This window comes from Patella vulgata, chromosome 2 (assembly GCF_932274485.2).
Source record: "Patella vulgata chromosome 2, xgPatVulg1.2, whole genome shotgun sequence".
NCBI classification, from domain to species: Eukaryota; Metazoa; Mollusca; class Gastropoda; family Patellidae; genus Patella; species Patella vulgata.
Genome location: NC_065880.2, coordinates 67,818,079 through 67,838,405, shown reverse-complemented (window position 1 = coordinate 67,838,405; position 20,327 = coordinate 67,818,079). Strand labels below are relative to the sequence as shown.

Sequence of the window (20,327 nt, the reverse complement as noted above, 5' to 3'; positions counted from 1 at the left end):
ATGTATGTGTATTCAATAAAACTCTTAACGTGTAAATTTCAGTATTTTTGATTATGATTGCACATCTTTTAATTAAAATTGAATTGTTTATATTTATAGGAGATGGGTTAAATAGGCCATGTCTGTTCTCCAATACCGTTCATTTATGAACACAATATTGTCTATAAAAAAATGGGACGGAGGGCCTGACAAGGACAGCTCTCCTGTCGTTCGGATGGGACGAAAAATTGAGGTCCTGTGTACACATTGGCATGCACGTAAAAGATCCCTTGGTAGTTAGAATTCGATATACGATTAGGCCATAGAGCACATAGCACACTGTATGGTGTATGCCCATCTTCATTAGCCCAGTCGTAGTAGAACAGTAGGACGTTAAAGCCCATTTCATTTCATTTATAAAAAAAGGGGGCTCTCCTACCACTATGAGAGTGACATGTAAAGTTTTGGTGAATATTCTTGATTTTAGAAGTACCAGGAGCAGTGATGTAGCTAGAAGTTGAAGTTGTCCCCCACCGATCGTCTACGATGAACAACACAACACAATACACATAAACATATTAATACTTTCAAACAAAAAGAAGTTTTTAAAAAAATGTATGTAAACTTCTAATGTTCCATCAGAGAAACAACTTTTTTTCTTTTAATGTAGTATACTAGCAGACCAAATGTGCTCGTTCTCCACAAAGGAAGCCATTGAAGGAAGCCCTTACTTGACATTAAAGTCAATATAGAAATCACTGGTGGTCTACCGTCTAGTAAAACAAGAGTTACCTCCCATGTAATGTTGATTATCAAGACAGAAGGCAATAGCTGATCATTAATATCCAACGACGTTAAACTTAAAGGAGCTAAATCGCTAATATTTGGAACTTACAAATTGACACAAATGCGTGGCAACGTATATGATAATGTAATATGAATGTAAATAAACTGATTTACATTCAATCGTTTCCGTTTTTACTCTAATTTCAAAGCAATTATGTTCGGCGAAATACGCCAGAAGTCTCAATCCAATGGCAATCTCTAGCGTCTATTCCAGTCTACACCGATAGTATTTATTGCGCATGCTCTCCAGATAAGAATATGGGGTCACCGTTTGACAAGACTTGTGGAATATGTCTAACCTCGTTCTTCGAGTCGCTTGTTACAATTTGCGCTGAAACGCATTATGGTACACGATTCGTGTACCAATCGTAAAATATTTATTTTGGCTTAAATATTGGATATCAGAAGCCCGGTAAGATCACAACACCAATGTTGATTAAAATTGACAAATAATTTGTGTTTTCATTGTCGAAGGTTTTGGATGATGTTGAGTTAGAGACTTAGCTACTTTAAGATAGGCTACACAAATTGAAAGTAACATACTAGTAAAGATGTAACTATACGTCATACATCTAAACCTTACCAGGTCCTTATTGAAAATTTTTGTTTTTTGTTATTGTAATCAAAATATCTGATGTTAAATTAGACAAATTATAATCTATTGTTATTGCCAAAATAGTATTTTTTTTAATGAAGTTGTAAGACTGATTCTATTGTTATAATTGTTCATTTATATCATATGCATGATTATGTATTCTACAATGTAAGGTCAATAGTGAGTAAACACTTCCATTCGATCAAGGGACTTGCGGAAAATCCTACCTCCCTCTTCCTGGATGGGAGTTAGGGTTAAGTAGCCGGCTCTCAATACTGACCACTCATACTCATATCTACATCTTTGTTTCAAATACGTATACTGTAATATGATGATACCAGTCTCTAGAGATTGCCAGAAAAGCCTACAAAGATTGATATAAATATTCACATGTTTATATTATTGCCAGTTGTGTTTGGGTAACATAATACTTTATAATGGACATAGAACGAGGTCAAAATTTAAATAATTCATCAATTGAATAGATTATATTATTTCTTAACCAATTATTTACTTATTGTTTAGAGATTTTGATTTATATTTGTATTTCCCTAATTATTATACTTTTTTTTTTGGGGGGGGGGGTATATTAAACAATAATTAGATTATTTTATATGCCGCTGCCCGGGCAAAATTTCCCTCATAGTACACTGTTAGGCGTATGCCCGTCTTCATTAGCAGTTTAGGAGCAGAGCAGTAGGACGTTAAACCCCATATCATTTCATTTCATTTCTGGTTACTCAGGCGATAACATATGCCTAATCGACTATTGGCTGTTGTGATACGTTGCCACATCTATATGGAATAAACAGTGTCTTGTCGTTCTGGTCGTTCGCCACAGTATTAGCCAGAAAACGTTAACTGTAATAATCTAGCTAGTTTTGAAATAAAGGCATTAAAGATGCATTATGTAAGATTTAGATAAAGAGTTGACCGTGGATAATGAAAAATGAACATATTAGTCCATGACATGAGCTAGCGAAGATTTAATTAACATCTCTAGTACAGTGGTCGTTGGTCTTACTTGGTGGACCGCTAGTGGGCGAAGACCGATATATTTCCGCGGCCCCTAGCAGGTCAAGGTCACTACTTTTGGTTGGCCATTTTAAAAAAGAGAGAACAAATTAATGTGGGGTCTATCTATTTGGTCACTAAACCCCGGCGCGATCGGACGCCATTTTTTGGTAAATATCACCTCTCAGTTTTTTACTGGGTTGGTCAAAGGGGAGGAAACTCGACCATCCCGAATCGGATCGCGGCCTCTTAAACTAAATCGACCCTTGGGAGTCGAGTGGCGAACTTGTTTTAACCCTCAGAGGTCCCGGTCGACTGACCCTTTGGAATCGGTTTGGCCCGCTTATGGTCACCATGTGACCTGCAAGGGTCAATTTGAGGGGGAGGGGATCTAAAAAAAAATGAAACGACATTTTGGTCGCACCGGAGCCCCAAGGTACTGATGCATGGCCCTGAAACTCTGGCACCAGAACATTGGACCAATAGCCCTGCAACTGCCTTTTCCAGGTCAAATGGCCGGACAGGGGGCTAGCCAAGTTCACGGTCCTATGTCAGCACTTATGCATCAGAATCAAGCGATAGACCGAGACCTCGGCTTACAGATATTCAAACTTTAGACACCTGGTCTCACTCCAAAGGACATGTAAGTGTTCAAAACATCCACCACCACCCCTCCCCGCCCTCTCCAACCAAGTCATCCGAATTGCGTTTATGGCAATATCTCGGTTTCCTATATGGTGTGCGGCCTAGTTTTTTTCAGGGAGATATGCCTTAGTGTGACGAATCGATCCCCATTAGCGAGTATCAAATAATATTGTTTTGTGCGCGTTCTATTCATTCATATCTGAATTGTAAAACATTTGAAATCACGTTGGCATATGATTTTCGATTTCAGCAATAATGGAGGCAAGTCCAATTGTCGAGGGAACTGAGACGAGAAATACTTAAACATACATTATGCAAGAGCTAAATCTGCCGATTGCGGGTCTTTCTTTAGACATTAATTAACTTATCCAGACCATAATCAACTCTCGATGCCATCTTATTTGTCCGATTTTCATTGCATTTGAATCCGATCTACCGTTCAACTCCCTTTGATGATTAACCGCAAAACGGATAATCGAGATTTTGTTAATTATCGTAACAGCGGTAACAATTACAATCGAGGCTACAGTGATTTTAAAATAAGGTTTTCTCGGCTTAGAGTGAAGCAATTTGACTTAAATGTTCAGCCTATTCCCTTTATATTATCTAGTTTTTAACTATTATAGTGAGAATTGTCAGCGCCTTATCTAATCTTCTATAATGTATCTTTAAGTTACATAATCCAGTTAATCTAGAGATCATTTTGCAGATTTTATGACAATATTTCAGCCAGGTAAACCCCAGTCCAAACTCCATTTCTTGACACTTATAGATATATTATATAAGCGCTAAATCTGTCTATTGTAGGACTTTCTTTGGGCCTTAGAATGAATCAATTTGACCGAAAGTTTACTAAGCAGCAAAAGAAACATCGGGTTGGTATGTTACTCTGTGACCACATCTACAACTTTACCTGAGCAATAAGGCTCCTTCCCAAACACAGAATTGAACCCAGGAAATATTCTCAAAAACGCAACCTGACTTCTGAGATGGTATTATGTTCTCCATGATTTTCATGTACATGTAACTCATGCTGCACGTGCTGTTCGCCGTGACCAGCCCTATAAAATTCACCCCCATGCCTGGTTGAATCATTCACACTACAACGTCAGCTGCATGCCACGACTCACGACAGCTCAGAGGAACCAGGCGCTTGGAAGACTCGGCGCTGGCCACACTGCCCAAGCCGTTGCCAATCACTTCTAGGTCAATGTTCGGACCATCTACCGGCTTCAGCAACGCATTCGGGCCACCAACACCACGGATGCCCCCCTCCCCACCCGAACTGGTAGACCAAGGGTTACCACAAGGCGACAAGACCGCCATGTTGTGCGACAGCACGTGCAGAATCCCTTCACATAGGTATCTGAGACAGCACGTCAGACAGTGGGAACACACGGAAGAACCATCAGTACCGATACAGTGCGCAGTGCGCCGAGAGAACATCAGCTCCTCACCCCTCGCCATCGACGTCAACGTCTACAGTTTGCTCAACAACACCAGAACTGGCAGTGGAGAACTGTTCTGTTCACAGATGAGAGTCGGTATTGCGTATCAACTGCAGATGGCAGGACCAGAATATGGCGTCGACGTGGCCAGCGTTATTCTGACCAATGTGTCATGGAACGAGACTCATGGGGAGGTCCAAGCATAATGGTTTGTGGTGGAATCGGCCTGAACCAGAGAGTGGGTCCTGTGGTGTTCCAAAATCTTGGTCCAGGGAGACGAGGCGGCATCACAGCAGTGCGCTACATCGATCAAGCTCTCAGACCCCATGTCCTACCACACAACGTTTTCCAGCATGACAACAACCGTGCCCACACCGCCAGAGTTACTCGGGACTTTTTACAGCAGAACGGTGTCAACGTTATGCACTGGCCAGCCCTTAGTCCGAACTTAAACCCGATTGAACATCTTTGGGATGAAATTCAGAGGAGACTTCATAACGTCGTTTCGAGACAGTCGATGGATTGCACCAGGCCTTTCTGAGAGAGTGGTTCTAGGTGCCAATGGCGTTCATCAATCGTCTGATCCACTTCATGTACAGACGCTGTGCTACTGTTATTGACACTCGCGGTGGACACACCAGATACTGAGTATATTACCTTTTCCTTATCCAGTCTTTAGCTATTATAGCGAGAACTGTCAGCTCTTTATCTAAATGTTACATAATACATTTTAAAAATAGCGTTTATTTTCGATATCCTGTGAAATCTAGAACTGTCATGCTTAATGACATTTTATATTCCACGTGGAATGCTCTGTCATCTATATATAGATTGTCACACTAAAGCATCAGTTTATCTGAAAATTAGAAGAAGTTTCAGCCATGAAACCCAATTCGTACTTCTGAGTTCTGATATAAATTATTATAACGGTAATATAAGTAATTGTTCAATATGATGACTTGTGGGTATGTCGAATTAGTCTCACTTCACACGTATAGGGTATATGTCAGTAAAGAGGTGCCTGCGGCGCTGATCAGGATATGCACTGTATAGTATAGTTCGAATTCGAGAAGTCTGCTGCTACTGCCGTTCCATGCACCTATCGATCCTATTCTATACCGTATGTTAAGCTCAAAATGACCGAATAGAGTAATCACGAGCAAGTGGTGGCTAAATCCCTGTGCCGTTGAAAACGGTATATTATTTATGATTTTGCATCTGTATTGGTGACTGGGGAGTAGTCTAAATAACGCGATATTATAACCTAATAGCGGTTGAACCGGCGTAGCACAGGTGTAGCCATGAACCGGAAGTTGTAGTCCATCGCCTCCAGGCCTATGTTACTCCAAGGTCCGAGCTACCTACCCCATAACACCAAATTTCAGCCTCGGGACAGCCCTAGTGTAGTCCACTAGCCACCAACCCTAAACAGATAGATAAACGACAGTCACAAATATTTGTGTAGATTGTTCTATTTTCTTCCTTTTAATTTTTTTTATTAGGCTTTCTCTCATTCCTCAGATTGGATGGAAAAACCTGCAAAATAATTTGAATACTAGTAATAAAGAACAAGCTCAATGCAGAGAAAATAATCCTAATGTTTCTTTCATTTCCTTAGATTTGTCTTTATTTTAATTCCATAGCGCACATAAATGTTATATTGAACTTGTTAAACAGAGCTATTGTTCCTTATGTCTGTTGTCTACCTGTTTAAACGAACCAGGAAATCAAATACTTGACTGCAGTCCGTTAATCTAGCTGTCTGTCATCAGTTATACGACCAGTCGTTGACGAGTTGTTTAACCGACTGACTCAGACCTGTAGCTCAGTATATAGTTAGTTTATTTACTTGTAAGCCCACGGGTGTAATCGGTGGTGACGAATTTAGAAATTTTGTACGGTTGACACATTCATTTAACTTCTTCTGTGTTGTCGATGTTTACATTCCATTCAAATACATTGGGATTGTGAATACACCACTGTGGAGTGAGTAACATTGCGAATTAATCTAGTTTTAAAGCCCAGGAAGTAAATTATAGATAATCAAGAGGCGTTAACCAGGTTGATATTATTTCAGATGACGAATTATTTCTAATTAATGAACTATTTTCAAAAGTAAATATGGCTTTTTGTCAACTAGAGATGGTCGTCTGCTATATTACATTGACGTATATGGTGATGAATGGTGTATTTGGTCATGGAAGATTATTAGATCCACCATCAAGATCTAGTATGTGGCGAGAAGGGTTTAAAAATCCACCTAATTATAATGATAATCAGCTATTCTGTGGCGGAGTGCAGGTAAGACGGTTTTAGCGTGTATATTATAACAATCAACAGTGGTTTAATGACAAATTCCTAGATCGTTCTGTCATGGGCTAACATAATAATTGACAGATAAATGGCAGGTGCGATCAGAAGTCACTTTAAGTTTAATAAAAAAAAAAACGTTTGGTTTCTCATAATTTGCTTTTACAAATTGTTAATTTGCTTTAATGTGAGGTAAATGTTAGAGTGTATAATTAAAATGGCCTGTATATTAACAGTACTTCGCATAGATTCCAATGGTTTATTTCTGATTCAAACCCCTACACAATCAAAAGCTCTTGTTGATTTCCCATCATCATCTTGATGCGTCTATTATAAATAAAGTAACAATAATTATAACACCTTCGTCTGACCATTCTTCGTAAAAATTCTTTAAATACTTGTACGTGAAAGAAGTATTATGTGTGTGTGTGGGTGTGGAGGGGGTGGGGAGGAATGTAACTCCTGAACGAAATTCGCTAGGGTTCGTTCTCTCATGACCCCAAATGTTTTTGCGGGGAATTCGTCGTCTGCACCAACCTGATGGTTAATTTTGCCCGATGAGCGACGTTTCCGCCTATTCTTCATCGAATTCCTACTGGCAAGGGTTCATTTATGTGCTCGCTAACTACACACGGGGCATCAGTTTTCGTTCTCTTGCGAACGAGTTCACGCTGTTCATTCTCAAATCCCCTCCGCCCTGTGAGTAATTATTAAATGACGCTGGTATTTTAATCCATGTACGACCTACTCTTGTTTCGAAATGCTGCTGTCAAGGATTCGTCTAGGTGCACGTCGACGTGTACACGGGACATTGTTTTTGGGGTTGTTTTTTTTTCCGAACATCTAGAGACACTGTTCCTTGCCACACCCTTTGTCCTGCACAATTGACATCGGGAAACCACGCTGGAAAATCTCAAATTGTTTCGCATCGTTCGATCGGCCAGTCGTTTATAAACTATACATACATGTATAAACATCCAATGTGCTTTTTTTTAAATTTTAGTTTTGCTTGACCTGTTTGTACACATAGATATGCAATCAACTTCTTACTGACTTGTCAATGTATTATATTATGTAAAATGTTATAAAATCTTAAAAGGCGCGATCAACATGTTCTTTAGAAGTATATTTGTATATATCAAGATTCAAAGAGCTAGACGAAATGAAATGGGTGGGTACGGTCGAGGTTCTTTCTTTTGTCTTATATCTCAATGCAGGGAATGATAGGTATTTCTAATTCGTTAGGAGTCACGTTGGCTAAGTTGGTAAGACGCTGCCTCGCTAGCTTGGAGGTCGGGTTTCGATCCCTGCATTGGCCGAGAAAGTTCATCCAGATTTTCCGGCGTGGTTCCCCCTTGTCAGTGATGCAGGACGGAGGGTCTGACAAGAACAACTGTCTAGTCGTTCGGATGGTATAAAAAAAACAGAGGTCCCGTGTACACATTGGAGTTCACGTAAAAGATCGCTTGACAGTTGGAATTCGATATAAGAGTAGGCCATAGTACAAAAATTCCCCTCATAGCGCACTATATCGCCAAGAAATCAAAACTGCGCTACAGACAATATTGTGCGAACATATGAAACGGAAATAAATATGTCACAAACTGTTTATGTGTAGCAGTTTATAGTCCACTTCGCCATGGGTTCTTCTCTGAAAAAGAAAAGGTCCCAAAGATTTTGTCAATCAACTTACTATTGATTTGTCATTACATTATATAACGTGTTATAAAATCTCAAAAGGCACAATCAACATAAAAAAGTAAAAAGTATATTTGTATTATATCAAGCTACAAATGCTAGAATGAATTTATTTGGCTGGATCCACTCGGGGTTATTTTTTTGTTATATCTCTTTGACTGGAATGTCGAAAATAAGCAAGTCACAAACTGTTTAAATGTAACAAGTAACAAATTGCACTTTTTGGAAAAAGAGGGAAGTCATTTGATTTTTCCCTTTTCATTCTATTACGCTGTATTAAATATTTGAAGCTTATTTGAAAAAATAACGGAAGTGTCTAAATTTAGAAATATGCACAGACATGCATTGTTATTTTATGAGAACACGCCCGTCTTTTCGATGAAATATTTGGGAATACCAAGATATTGAAAAAACAACGTAATTACTTGAATTTCAAAACAGGAAGACTAGACCAGTTAATTTATGATTTTACCCCTAGCAAATTGTAAGAAAACGTTTTTATGCATTTTTGCGTTTATTTGGGTGTACTTTGTAACATCTAGAAAATTTAGGTACCTGAAAGCGGTAAAGTCTAAAATGGCCGACATTCACCAAATCAATGTACAAGAAAATCCTAAATTGTTGGTTTTTTAGGCCCTTTAAATAATTATGAACATAATTATGAATTAATGTTTTTTGGGCCATTCTTTCATTTGAAGATATTTCCACTGATCCCTTATAAAATTTTTTGGGGTGGATACCCCTACACCACGCAACCTTGGAGTCAGAGAACACAGGTTTACGAATAGGCTTAACTCTGTACTGCTTCATCGTAATATAGCAACCTTAGTAACGGAGCTAATGTTTTTGGGTTCAATATTTCATCATTTGAATATGTGGCCTCGAGCCAAAAATTTACGAATACTCTGCATTACCCCCATAACCCGCTGTCATGGAAGATAAGTGAAGCAAGACAAACAAATAAATGTGCAAAAAATTATTTACCAATTTGCTCTACATAGAATAAAGCAAGTTAGGGGGGGGGGGGGTATCCGAAAATGGTATAAGGGACCATTAACACAACTGAGGATATCGTCAAACGGAATATTGACCCCAAAAAAACATTAGTTCAGTTACCAAGTTTGCTGTATTATGTTGGGTATATAATCTCTAAATAAAAGAATGTGCAGCATGTTTCTGGGGTAAACCATCAAAAACCCCTTTCTTACAATGTTTTTAGGTGTTGACCCCTCTAGGCATCTTCAAACAAAATAACACTCAGGTTCATTCATTTTTTTGTTTGCTTTGCTTTTATACATACAGCAAAAAGAGATACATTTTTTTTAACAAGGATTCGTATTTTCCAAGAAAGTACAATATTCGTATTCGTGAAGTAAATATTTATTCAAAATGTAAAGATTCACTATTCTGTGTTCGTCTGTGTGTAAGAAGTACAAGTACAATAAAAGTGGCTAGACGTATTAATCAAATGTATGTGTATATATGTAATAATATTAATGTAGTACATGACAGTTAAAGTTACATTATAAACAAGGTTGTTAACTATTTACATGCATATACTAGTTTAACATGGTCAATACGTGTAGATGTTAATATCGTCTGACCCTAAACAAATCATTGTACATTTTTATCTTAACGCCTACAGGAAGTTGTTATATTGTGCTGCATAATATTAAAACATTTTTAAACCTCCACATTACACGTAGTCTATTGTCGACACCCCTAACCGTCGCGGCACTATCTTTACAAACGCTCTGAAGGACAGATTTTGGGGGATTTTGGGGTACAGAAACTGGGTCCCGAGCGCCACTAATCTTCTTGTTGCATGGGGGCGACGCTCTTCAAAGAAAGTCTAAAGCTCTGTCAATTCAAGTACGATCGACATGAGACTTGGCATACTTGTTCCTTGTACAATTGAGCATCGATTGAGAAACCAATTCCAAGATGTCGGCGATAACGCCATGCTCGGTTCCTAGTCCATACTACTGCCTTTAAATCTAATGCGAAAACAAAGTATCGAAATTCTGACAGAAATAATGGACCTTTCACAAAATTTTCAAAGGATCGTTGCATGGCAACGCTGTTTAGTTGATGTATACCTGTTTATCAATCATCTTAAAGACACATTGTAGCTCAAAATGCAAATTTCTTGGATTCTGATTGGTTGAAAAGTGGCGTCGAATGAGTATAACAGTCCTCTAAATCTCCTAGGCGACTCACTGCGAATGAATATTTTCTGGGTGCTAGACTCTGTTTGCAGTGGCCAAAAATTCTACACCTCAAAACTTTATTCTAGGAAATCTTCATGAATTTTTTCTTGTATGTCATCAACAATGAAATTAAACTATTGGCTTATTGAAACACACCTGAACCACACAAAAAACAGAGTTGGTGAGTGTATTTGAAAGATAATAAGTAAATTTCATTTCAAGGCTGGTCTGACAATAATGGTTGCTATGGACGAGTATGGTCATTCTATCATATCCAGACTGGTCAAAATCGAAGATTTTCAACAAGTGAATAAAAATACTACAATTTATTGAACTCCGTATAGACCGTAAATAACTGATTGGGATACATTTTAAAAATATACAAGTCGGGCTGATACTGATATGAATATTTTCATACACAGGCCAGGGTTTTTTGCGAATATTCCCGCGTACAAACTGGGTGATTTGATTATATATTTGGACTAATTAATTTATCATAATTTTGCTTCAAATCCTTCTCAAAATATTGCAATTGTCAGGGAATGCCCTTACTATAAAAAAATCGATCAGAAGCGGTCATGTTTGTGTCAGTGACTAACCTCTCTAGGTACCTAGCAACGGGTGGGGAGTCGGAGGATAATTCATTACATACACATAAGACGATGTTGTCTTCAATCGCAGACTATTTATTACAAATATTGAAGCCTAATTAAATTCTCGGATTATCCACTGCCCGCATCTTTTTTCAGACACTCCTAATCGTCGGTCTGTCGATTAGGGAAACCCTTACATTTTTGTCTTGTATGCGCTCCATAAGTGTTTTTCAGTGAATCCAGTATTTTTCTAGTAAATAGAGGATATTTGTCGTTTTAGAGTGAATAACATATTTTATTTCATCGAGAAGCAAGAAAACTTATATTTTCACGAATGCGTAGCATGAGTGAAAATATAAACGTTTTCTTGCTTAGAGATGAAATAAAATATGTTATTCACGACAAAACGACAAATGTTCTATTTATTTTATGATTTTACAATCATTTTAGGTAAAAACAACTAGCCAGTGGAATAACACTTTTATTTCATTGATAAAACGCGGTATTCCACTACTGATCATAAAATAAAATTGGATATTTCTGCTTTCATATATACCAAAATTGCCATACTTTTATTGGAAATAACCACCCGATAAATACTTTTCTGGGAACCTATCTTTAACACTGATTAAAAAATGAATGAAATGGGTGGTACAGTGACCATTTTCCTGTTATATAAAATATCCTCTTTATTTCCTTGCTGTAAAATCGGAATTGTATTGCTCTCGGCGAATCATTCTCATATCTGCTATGAAGGTTTATTATTAGGGTGTTTATTTTCGAGATAATTGCAAATGTACATTGTATACATGCATATGACTGAAAATCATGAACAATTAGGACTGTCGCCATAGTTTCCTAAATGACGAATGACAACCACATGACGAATAACTAGAAATTTCTAAACAATATAATAATAAAATCTGTTGGCCTAAAGGGGGAAATTTTGTTTAGATATGTCTTTGTCATTTGGTTGTCATTCGGCTTTCAGATTAGGGAGTCCAGCTTTAATACAACGCATAACATAACCTACATGTATTTGTATAATTATTTCGGTGTGAAACTCATAATATATTTTATTTTATGATCAATAGTGGAATACTGCATTTTATCAGTGAAATAAAAGTGTTATTCCACTGGCTAGAAGCGGACAAAGTAGTCCATGTTGTTTTTACCTAAAATGATTGTAAAATCATAAAATAAATAGAACATTTGTCGTTTTGTCGTGAATAACATATTTTATTTCATCTCTAAGCAAGAAAACGTTTATATTTTCACTCATGCTACGCATTCGTGAAAATATAAGTTTTCTTGCTTCTCGATGAAATAAAATATGTTATTCACTCTAAAACGACAAATATCCTCTATATATTATGAGTTTCACACCGAAATTTAGACGTGTCTCACTTTGCACAATTTAAATTGGTTTTGAAGGTTTGAAAGAGCATTCGTTGTTAATTGGCCTACATCTTATACAAAGCTCCTTCTGTCTCGACCTCTTTTAAATTGATTAGGACAGAACACACCATGATCAATTAGGCTTTTATTTACGGTTAGGCTAAATGCTATATAATGATATTTATTTCAAATTTGTACGCTATACAAGTTTTATTCATGGCCTGGGGGTCGTGTCATCGTTTTACTATTACACACGTTTTTATATCTTCCTTCAAGATCATAAGGCATGGCAACTGTTGTAGATATATATAGAAAAGTGCAAATACCCTAAATTGATTTTTCATCAGTTATCAATATTTTAACAAGTGACGCTGTTTTACTTTCACCTTGAACAAATATTGAAATATTGCCAGTTCATTTACCTTAATTTATACACCAGTATAGCATGAATAGGCTTAATATTTATTTTCAGAAAGGATAGTGTTAAGAGTTCAATACGCGTATTTGGCTCTAGGTCATGTTGTAGTCACTGTCATTTCATCATGACAACTGACCGATGATTTTGTATAGCAAGTTCGACTACGTCAGAACAATCCCATCAAGTTGCATTCATGAACGATTGATTCCGGTAACTAACGAACTGTCCATAAGAAAAGGAAAAGTAAAGATAACACGAGTGGCGATATGAACTAAATAACATTTTATTAATCCCATTTCTTTTGATTTTTTAAAATGCTGAATAAATAATTGTTAAACTGTCAGTGCGTACAATTCCATATTTTTACATTGTATTTAACCTGAGTTTTAACAAGTTTATTTAAGCTAAATTCCGAAAATATAAATATTGAAATAAATTTAGTTTTCTCGTCTGTTGATTCTCATACCGTGCTCAATTCATTTGAAATTCGAAATAATAGTAACAATCAAAAATGTGCACTGGGTACTGGAGATGCAATACAAAATAAAACATTTGCTAGAATATGTTTGTCTGTATAGCTGAGCTCGCACATCATCATATGTAGAAAAAAATGTTAGGAACGAACGTTTACTTTATAAAAAAAATACTTCCTTCAACAACATTACCATTGTCTGAAAATCCGGTTGTTTTGCCCCATCCATCCAAATTCACAGCGTTGCGACTGAAATAGAACATTATATTATATGAGTGAATAAAATATTTTTGTTTCTATACTATTCAAAAAAAGTAGGGGATATTTGATTTTGGGGGCATAATACTAAAATATGCAAATGACTACGAAAAAAGTCACTATAGAACCTAACAGAAGAAACATTTCCAGTTACATGTGACGCCCAAACGCACCAATAGCTACCGCATGGAATGCAGGTGATGCTTGGGATCATCATGGGGGTCCAACCCAAGATTTGCACGACTCTGACTTTGAATGTTACAGTCATTGTGGCATTGAATTCCAAGGTGGAAACATCAGTTTAATTGTTTTAGTGACCAGAAAACAAATTTTGATATGCGTCGGCTTACCCAAAATGAAAGGTTACGTGCCCTTGGCATGCTACAGATCGGCACAACACAGGCGGTTGTGGCGCGGACGATGAATGTTTCTCAGTCTGTCATAAGCAGGCTATGGTCCAGATACCGTGATACACAATCTGTACAGGACAGACCACGCTCAGGTCGACCAAGGGCGACAACTCAAGCCCAGGATCGATTTATCCGTACCTTGGCCTTGAGAAATCGTGTCATCACAGCAAATCAGATCAGCGCTCGTCTTCAAACAGACACTGGTGTGAGAGTGAGTGGCCAGACGATTCGGAATCGACTGCATAGGGGTCACCTTCGCGCCCGACGTCCTCGCGTGATACCTTGTTTGAGAGATCATCACATTCAGGCAAGACGTCGTTGGTGTAGGGATCGTCAACACTGGGATAATCGACGCTGGGGCAATGTGATGTTTTCAGATGAGTCAAGGTTCACTGTTGATTTTTTGGACAGACGTAGGAGGGTGTGGCGTCGTCGAAACGAGCGCTTCCAAGACGTTAACGTCATCAGACATGATCGATTTGGGGGTGGTTCTGTTATGGTGTGGGGAGGCATCACTGTTGCTGGAAGAACGGCTTTACATGTTGTTACAGGGCGTGTTACAGGCCAGTACTACCGGGACAACATCTTGGCAGTCCATGTTGTGCCGTTCGCACGACGTCATGGCCGCCGTTTCATCTTCCAGGATGACAACGCAAGATGTCACAGGGTCAGGATCGTTACAGGTTACCTCCAACAACAGAACATCACCACATTACCTTGGCCAGCACTGAGTCCCGACCTCTCCCCCATCGAGCATGTCTGGGACATGCTTGGACAGAGGTTACGTCAACGTCAACAACGTCCTGCCAATGTCCAAGAACTTGCTGCTGCGTTGCAACAGGAATGGGACAATCTGGACCAAAATGACCTTAGACGTCTCATTAGGAGTATGCCACGTCGGATCAATGCTTGTTTGGCAAACAGAGGAGGATTTACCCGTTACTGACTTGGTTGTGATGCTGTGGTAACTTTGCTGTTTGACCCCGGGTATCATTTTACCCTTATAATGGTCAGTCTGTGCCTTACTTAGTCTAACGATCATTTGGAATAAATCGATGAATGTGAACTTCATTTCATTTTGTAATTTGTTTTTTCGTCAGTTTCATTAGGTGACTTTAATAACACTTAAAAATCAAATATCCCCTACTTTTTTTGAATAGTATATTTAACAATGAATAGAAGCACAATGTTGAACGATTCATGTAAATTTTCCAGCTATGTCTGGTTTGCATAGGCGCATGAAAGTACATGTATATACATCTACAGCTGTACAGGCAGGGTGTTATTTGTGTGAGATTTGTATTACACCACTATGTAAATATTAGCTAAACGTTGACAATTAGATCTACTGAATAACTAAAGACATACCTGTCACATTGTTTAATACATTTGTAGCCTTTAGTGCATTTTTATTCGTTTATCAGACTTTAGGTGGAAATAATATGGCCATGAGGAAGGAGCGCTTATGGCTAAAGTTGTTATGAAATATAGTATGCCTGGTTCATATCTGATCCAGTTCCATAAACCAACATTCATCTAAAAACGCGCGAATTTGTTGTCTTCGCATACAGTTAATATTGACACTTGGAATTTAAAACAATGAAACAGTCGCGTAGGCCAAATATTCTTAAAGAAAACACCACGATGTTGGTACGGTCCATTATGGACTATTCAACTTGTAACTTTTCTGTTATGTCTTTGGGTTTCTTTAATCTAGAGTCTAAAACTCCTAAAACTTCAGCCCAAGAAACTTTATTTAAAAACAACAAAGAAAATGATCAAAACGTCTTTATAAAACTTTGTTTTCCATTGTCTATTTCATATTTTTTATGTAAAAATTGAGAGATTATATCACGCGTGTTTGCTATAGGTTACAAACCCATGTCAATAATTTATGTTCGTAGTGCCCATCATCTTCATAATATCAAGTCATCGTAACACGAGTTTTATAACTTGACCGCATTTAGGGCTATGAGTTACATATTACGTTCTAAATGTCTGGTAAAGAAATTAAACATGTTAAGAAGTGATGAAGGGAGGAGTTTTCCCATAATAGTGAATATGTTTCCGTCAACTGTTCGTCAATTGCTTGAAAAATACTAAACTTCCTTAGACAATTTTCTCAACACGGATAATATTATACCTGTATGATATTACTTAAAGTGTTATCACGTGATATATATTACACTCACCAACAAACCCCAAGGAAGACTTTGCACCTCCTTGCCATTTAACCCGACAAACAGACCAGACCTACGGAAATGACCCATATAAATACATATGTACATCCTATGTTTATTTGTTTAATGTTCGTCCGTTTGTTTTGTGTGCGCTTAGTCCAGTTTTATATTTGTGTGTTTATTAGTATAACGGTTTCGTCAAATGTTCGTGTCGTCCAGTATTATTTTTGTCTTTTCTTGTTTATGTATATATTACATGACGTAAAGTTCACGTCTGTATGTTAAATGTATATTACCCGTCCTTAAGTGTTTTCTATGTGCATATATACCAATCCTTTAACTTTTTTGCTAATCATGTTGCATTGCCTATTCAATCTCTGTCACGCGTGGTTAGCAATCATAAAAACCATGGGTATATAGGTCTAACAGGGTTTTTTCTCAACTTTTTAATAGTCATTAATATATGAAGATCGACCGTGGGCATTTTTTTATAGCGTAAAACTTTTTCCAATCTGTGTTCCCGATTGCCTCTGCTGTCAAATTTGCAAGTAATATGGTGTGCGAAGTATAGCTTGGGTTCCCAAACTTTATTCCAAGTTACACACATGAAGGTAAATTTAGACGGACACTTTCGTTTGCTGTCAGGTTGATCTAAAGTAATTAGTTGTCGACGATTTTGTAATCTTGTGAGCACCGTGGCACTTTAAATTCCTTCTGGTTGAAAAGACACATTAATACGGTATTTTGATGGTATGGGCTGCAATATCACCAGCATCATCAATACGCTTTGGGGATGGGGGTCCTCATAGCGGTGGTTAGTCACTGCGCTATAGTGGTTTTCTTGGTTTGCTCCCAGCTACTAATGTCCCAAATCATCTATAGGATACTTCTCTTGTGTGACCCGAAGAAAATCCCCGAATCCTACTTCAGTGTGAAAGATCTGCTATTATTCTGCGCACCTCTCTTAGTAAGGCATGACTATACATTTTCACTTAGATGGGAATTTGATGTAATGTCCGACTAACTAAAAATATCACCTCTCTAGACGACTAAGGATTTTGAGTTAATTTTCGCTCACGACGCTGTTTCATCTAGTACATGCTTGGATATATGGATATCCATTGTGATCGTCAGGTCGTCCATGAAAACACTGTTAGGCGGTTTTACTATTTAATTTGTCTAATATTAGTGGCTGTCATCAGTCTTCTCTGATCACCATTTCTCCTGAATATAGAAAGATATTTCAGAATTTAACGTGAAACATCCTGTGATATACACACAATAACATTTTGTCTGTTTGTCAGTGCTCGGTGTATACCGTTTGTTTTTTCATTACACAATCACATGAACCCTTCTATATTTTCAGGTGCAATGGGAACAAAATGGTGGCAAGTGCGGTGTTTGTGGCGACCCATGGCAGGGACCACGTGACAATGAACCCGGAGGAAAGTATGCCAATGGAATTATTGTTCGAAAATATAAAGTTGGGCAGGATATAACCGCAGTTGTTGAGTTGACAGCAACTCATAAAGGCTACTTCGAATTCAAGCTCTGTCCCAATGATAATCCATTTCAAAAGGTCAGCCAGGAATGTTTAGATGGCCACACCCTGATAGTAACGAGAACGGGAAACACCAAATTCCCAGCTCCAGACAAAGCCGGAAAAGTAGAAGTCAAGCTGCGCTTACCTAAAGATGTAAAATGTTCAGCGTGTGTGTTTCAGTGGAAATATAATTCAGGCAATAGTTGGGGTACCTGTAATAATGGTCAAGGCGGTATAGGTTGCGGTGCACAGGAACAGTTTTATGGATGTGCCGATGTTGCCATTGGTTACGACGAAATCGTTGTAGGAAAAGTTCAAGAAAAACGACCTTGGTACTTTGAACCACCAGATTCCAAATGGCACTGGGGTATCGTTGGCCGTGCTGACGACAATTTTATATCCGCGAGTTCAAATGTAAAAAGTTCTTCTTTGACTGTTTTTGTTGGTCTGTGTGTACTTTTGAAGTGTCTGACCTTTTTGTTATAGGATTGGGATCTTATTGCTTTCAGTATTATTTATAAAAGAATATAGAGTTAATATCACGTAGCTATATAGTACATTGCTTAAGCAATAACTTGTCACTGTTTGATATTGTGTTCACTTCTATGAATGATGTACAAGGTATTATACCGTTAAACGAATATACTGATATACGGAACAACATACAGATATGAAGCTTAATATAGGACTATTTGCTTACTTTCATTTATCTTAGTTCATAAAGCTAACCGTTTGGTATACTTCTATGCGTTTTGCTAGGTGGTCTAACCCAAACATAATCCAGAAAATGCTATTTGTTGTCTGAACATCATGGATTACAAATTACAATGCTCAGATCTACTCTAAATACAAACTGCACGGTCTTTATTTATCAGAAATTGTATTTTCGCTGCCTACCCAATATAATATTATATCTTGATATATCCACACAACATCTTTTAATTCAATCCCAAGTTTCTCAATATTTGGTTTTATGTGCTTACTATATTATAATAGCCATTTTTTACAACTTGAACTTAATAATGACATCTTTACACAAACTACAACTAAAAACTATATTTTGTGATATTATATATATTTTAAAGAATAACTTTAATTGTTGTGTAAATATAATATATAATTTTATTTGTAGACCTTTGTTAATATTGTTGAATGCAGCAATGCAGATTACCATTTTAATTGTATTTTTTCTGTAAAACTTTACCATATGCTCGAAACTGAAAAAAAAACTTCAGTATAGTCTATAGTGCCAGATGTAATATTTTTTAATAACTAACTGTACATGACTTTTGTATATATTATACCGTTATTAATACATGTAGATCTAAAACGAACTTTGATAAATATTTAAGACAAAATGGAACTATTTAGCCTCATCTGTAGATTGTAGACTTGCTTTCATGGGCTTTCATGTCTCGCCCCCCCCCCCCCCCAAAAAAAAAATGTTTCCGTAATATTCATACAAACATATGTTAATTTTTTATTTCTGTGGTTACGTATGCAATGCGGGGTATGGGAATTTTGCAGCGCCGGATTAAGCTTGCATCCGGCACCTGGCTGAAAATGTCACGGGTCTTTTCCAGTCACTTTCCGCCACACTCACACTTAGTGCAATCTGTAGGTCAGTATGGTAGATAGATTTATTTATTTGGCACAAACATATACAACATATATAATGACAAATTGATTCCTTGTACCAATTTATTTTTAGGAGCAGTCCAGTCAGTCCCCCCACCCCTTTAATTCAGGTCGGGAATTTTGTTTGTCTGGACAGCAGGCCTTTCCGCCCACCCCTGACAAGTCAAGTCCAGTGCCCTAACTTCTATTTGTATGTTTGTATCGCCCCAATTATAATTAACCCTTTTAACTACATATTAGTTCGTAGTGTATACTCGCCCGATAGTGTAATACCCCTGTCAGGCCGGGGTGGCGTCTTTACTGCGCTGCTACGGCGACGGAAAATGGTCTCAGAGCGCGTCAAGATCGCCATAAGCGTGGTAAAAACCTGGTGGAAACGCCAGGTATCATGCTGTGGTCTCCATGGTGGCCAATGATCGCCGAGGAAAGCTGTGAAAACGCGATGGGGTCGCGAATGTCGCGAGACAAGTGTGGTAACATCTCCATGAACGTAGTACACGCGCAGTACACACTTCTAGTCGTCTTCAGTTGGATGGACGAATGGTTAGCACGTGCGCACTGTACCAAAGGTCTGTCATTGAGTGAACTGGCGTAGTTTCGATTCCCCGGTTGTACGTGACAAGGAGTCGGGTCGCCTGTCCAACCTCGTGGGTTTTCTCCGGGTATCCCGGT

General features: G+C 37.9%; 1 protein-coding gene and 1 long non-coding RNA gene across 2 annotated transcripts; one reads left to right on the top strand and one right to left on the bottom strand.

Moving 5' to 3' along the window:
* Positions 1-1,573: 1,573 nt before the first annotated feature.
* Positions 1,574-6,327, bottom strand: LOC126811492 (uncharacterized). Its single transcript, XR_007675613.2, has 3 exons — positions 6,234-6,327; positions 5,893-6,063; positions 1,574-1,784 (listed from the first exon to the last, which is right to left on the bottom strand). It is a non-coding gene; the product is annotated as an uncharacterized LOC126811492 (long non-coding RNA).
* A 48-nt stretch (positions 6,328-6,375) lies between these two features.
* On the top strand, positions 6,376-19,380 carry LOC126811490 (uncharacterized). The gene is made up of 2 exons (XM_050537157.2): positions 6,376-6,828; positions 17,841-19,380. The coding sequence occupies exons 1-2, from the start codon at positions 6,649-6,651 to the stop codon at positions 18,501-18,503; spliced, it is 843 nt and encodes a 280-aa protein (XP_050393114.1). The 5' UTR covers positions 6,376-6,648; the 3' UTR covers positions 18,504-19,380.
* Positions 19,381-20,327: the final 947 nt, after the last annotated feature.

Excerpts from the sequence above, each read along its gene's own strand:
- LOC126811490 (XM_050537157.2), top strand. The coding sequence starts at position 6,649 with ATGGCTTTTTGTCAACTAGAGATGGTCGTCTGCTATATTACATTGACG. Across the intron at positions 6,829-17,840 it reads TATTCTGTGGCGGAGTGCAG|GTGCAATGGGAACAAAATGG; the intron begins GTAAGACGGTTT and ends CTATATTTTCAG.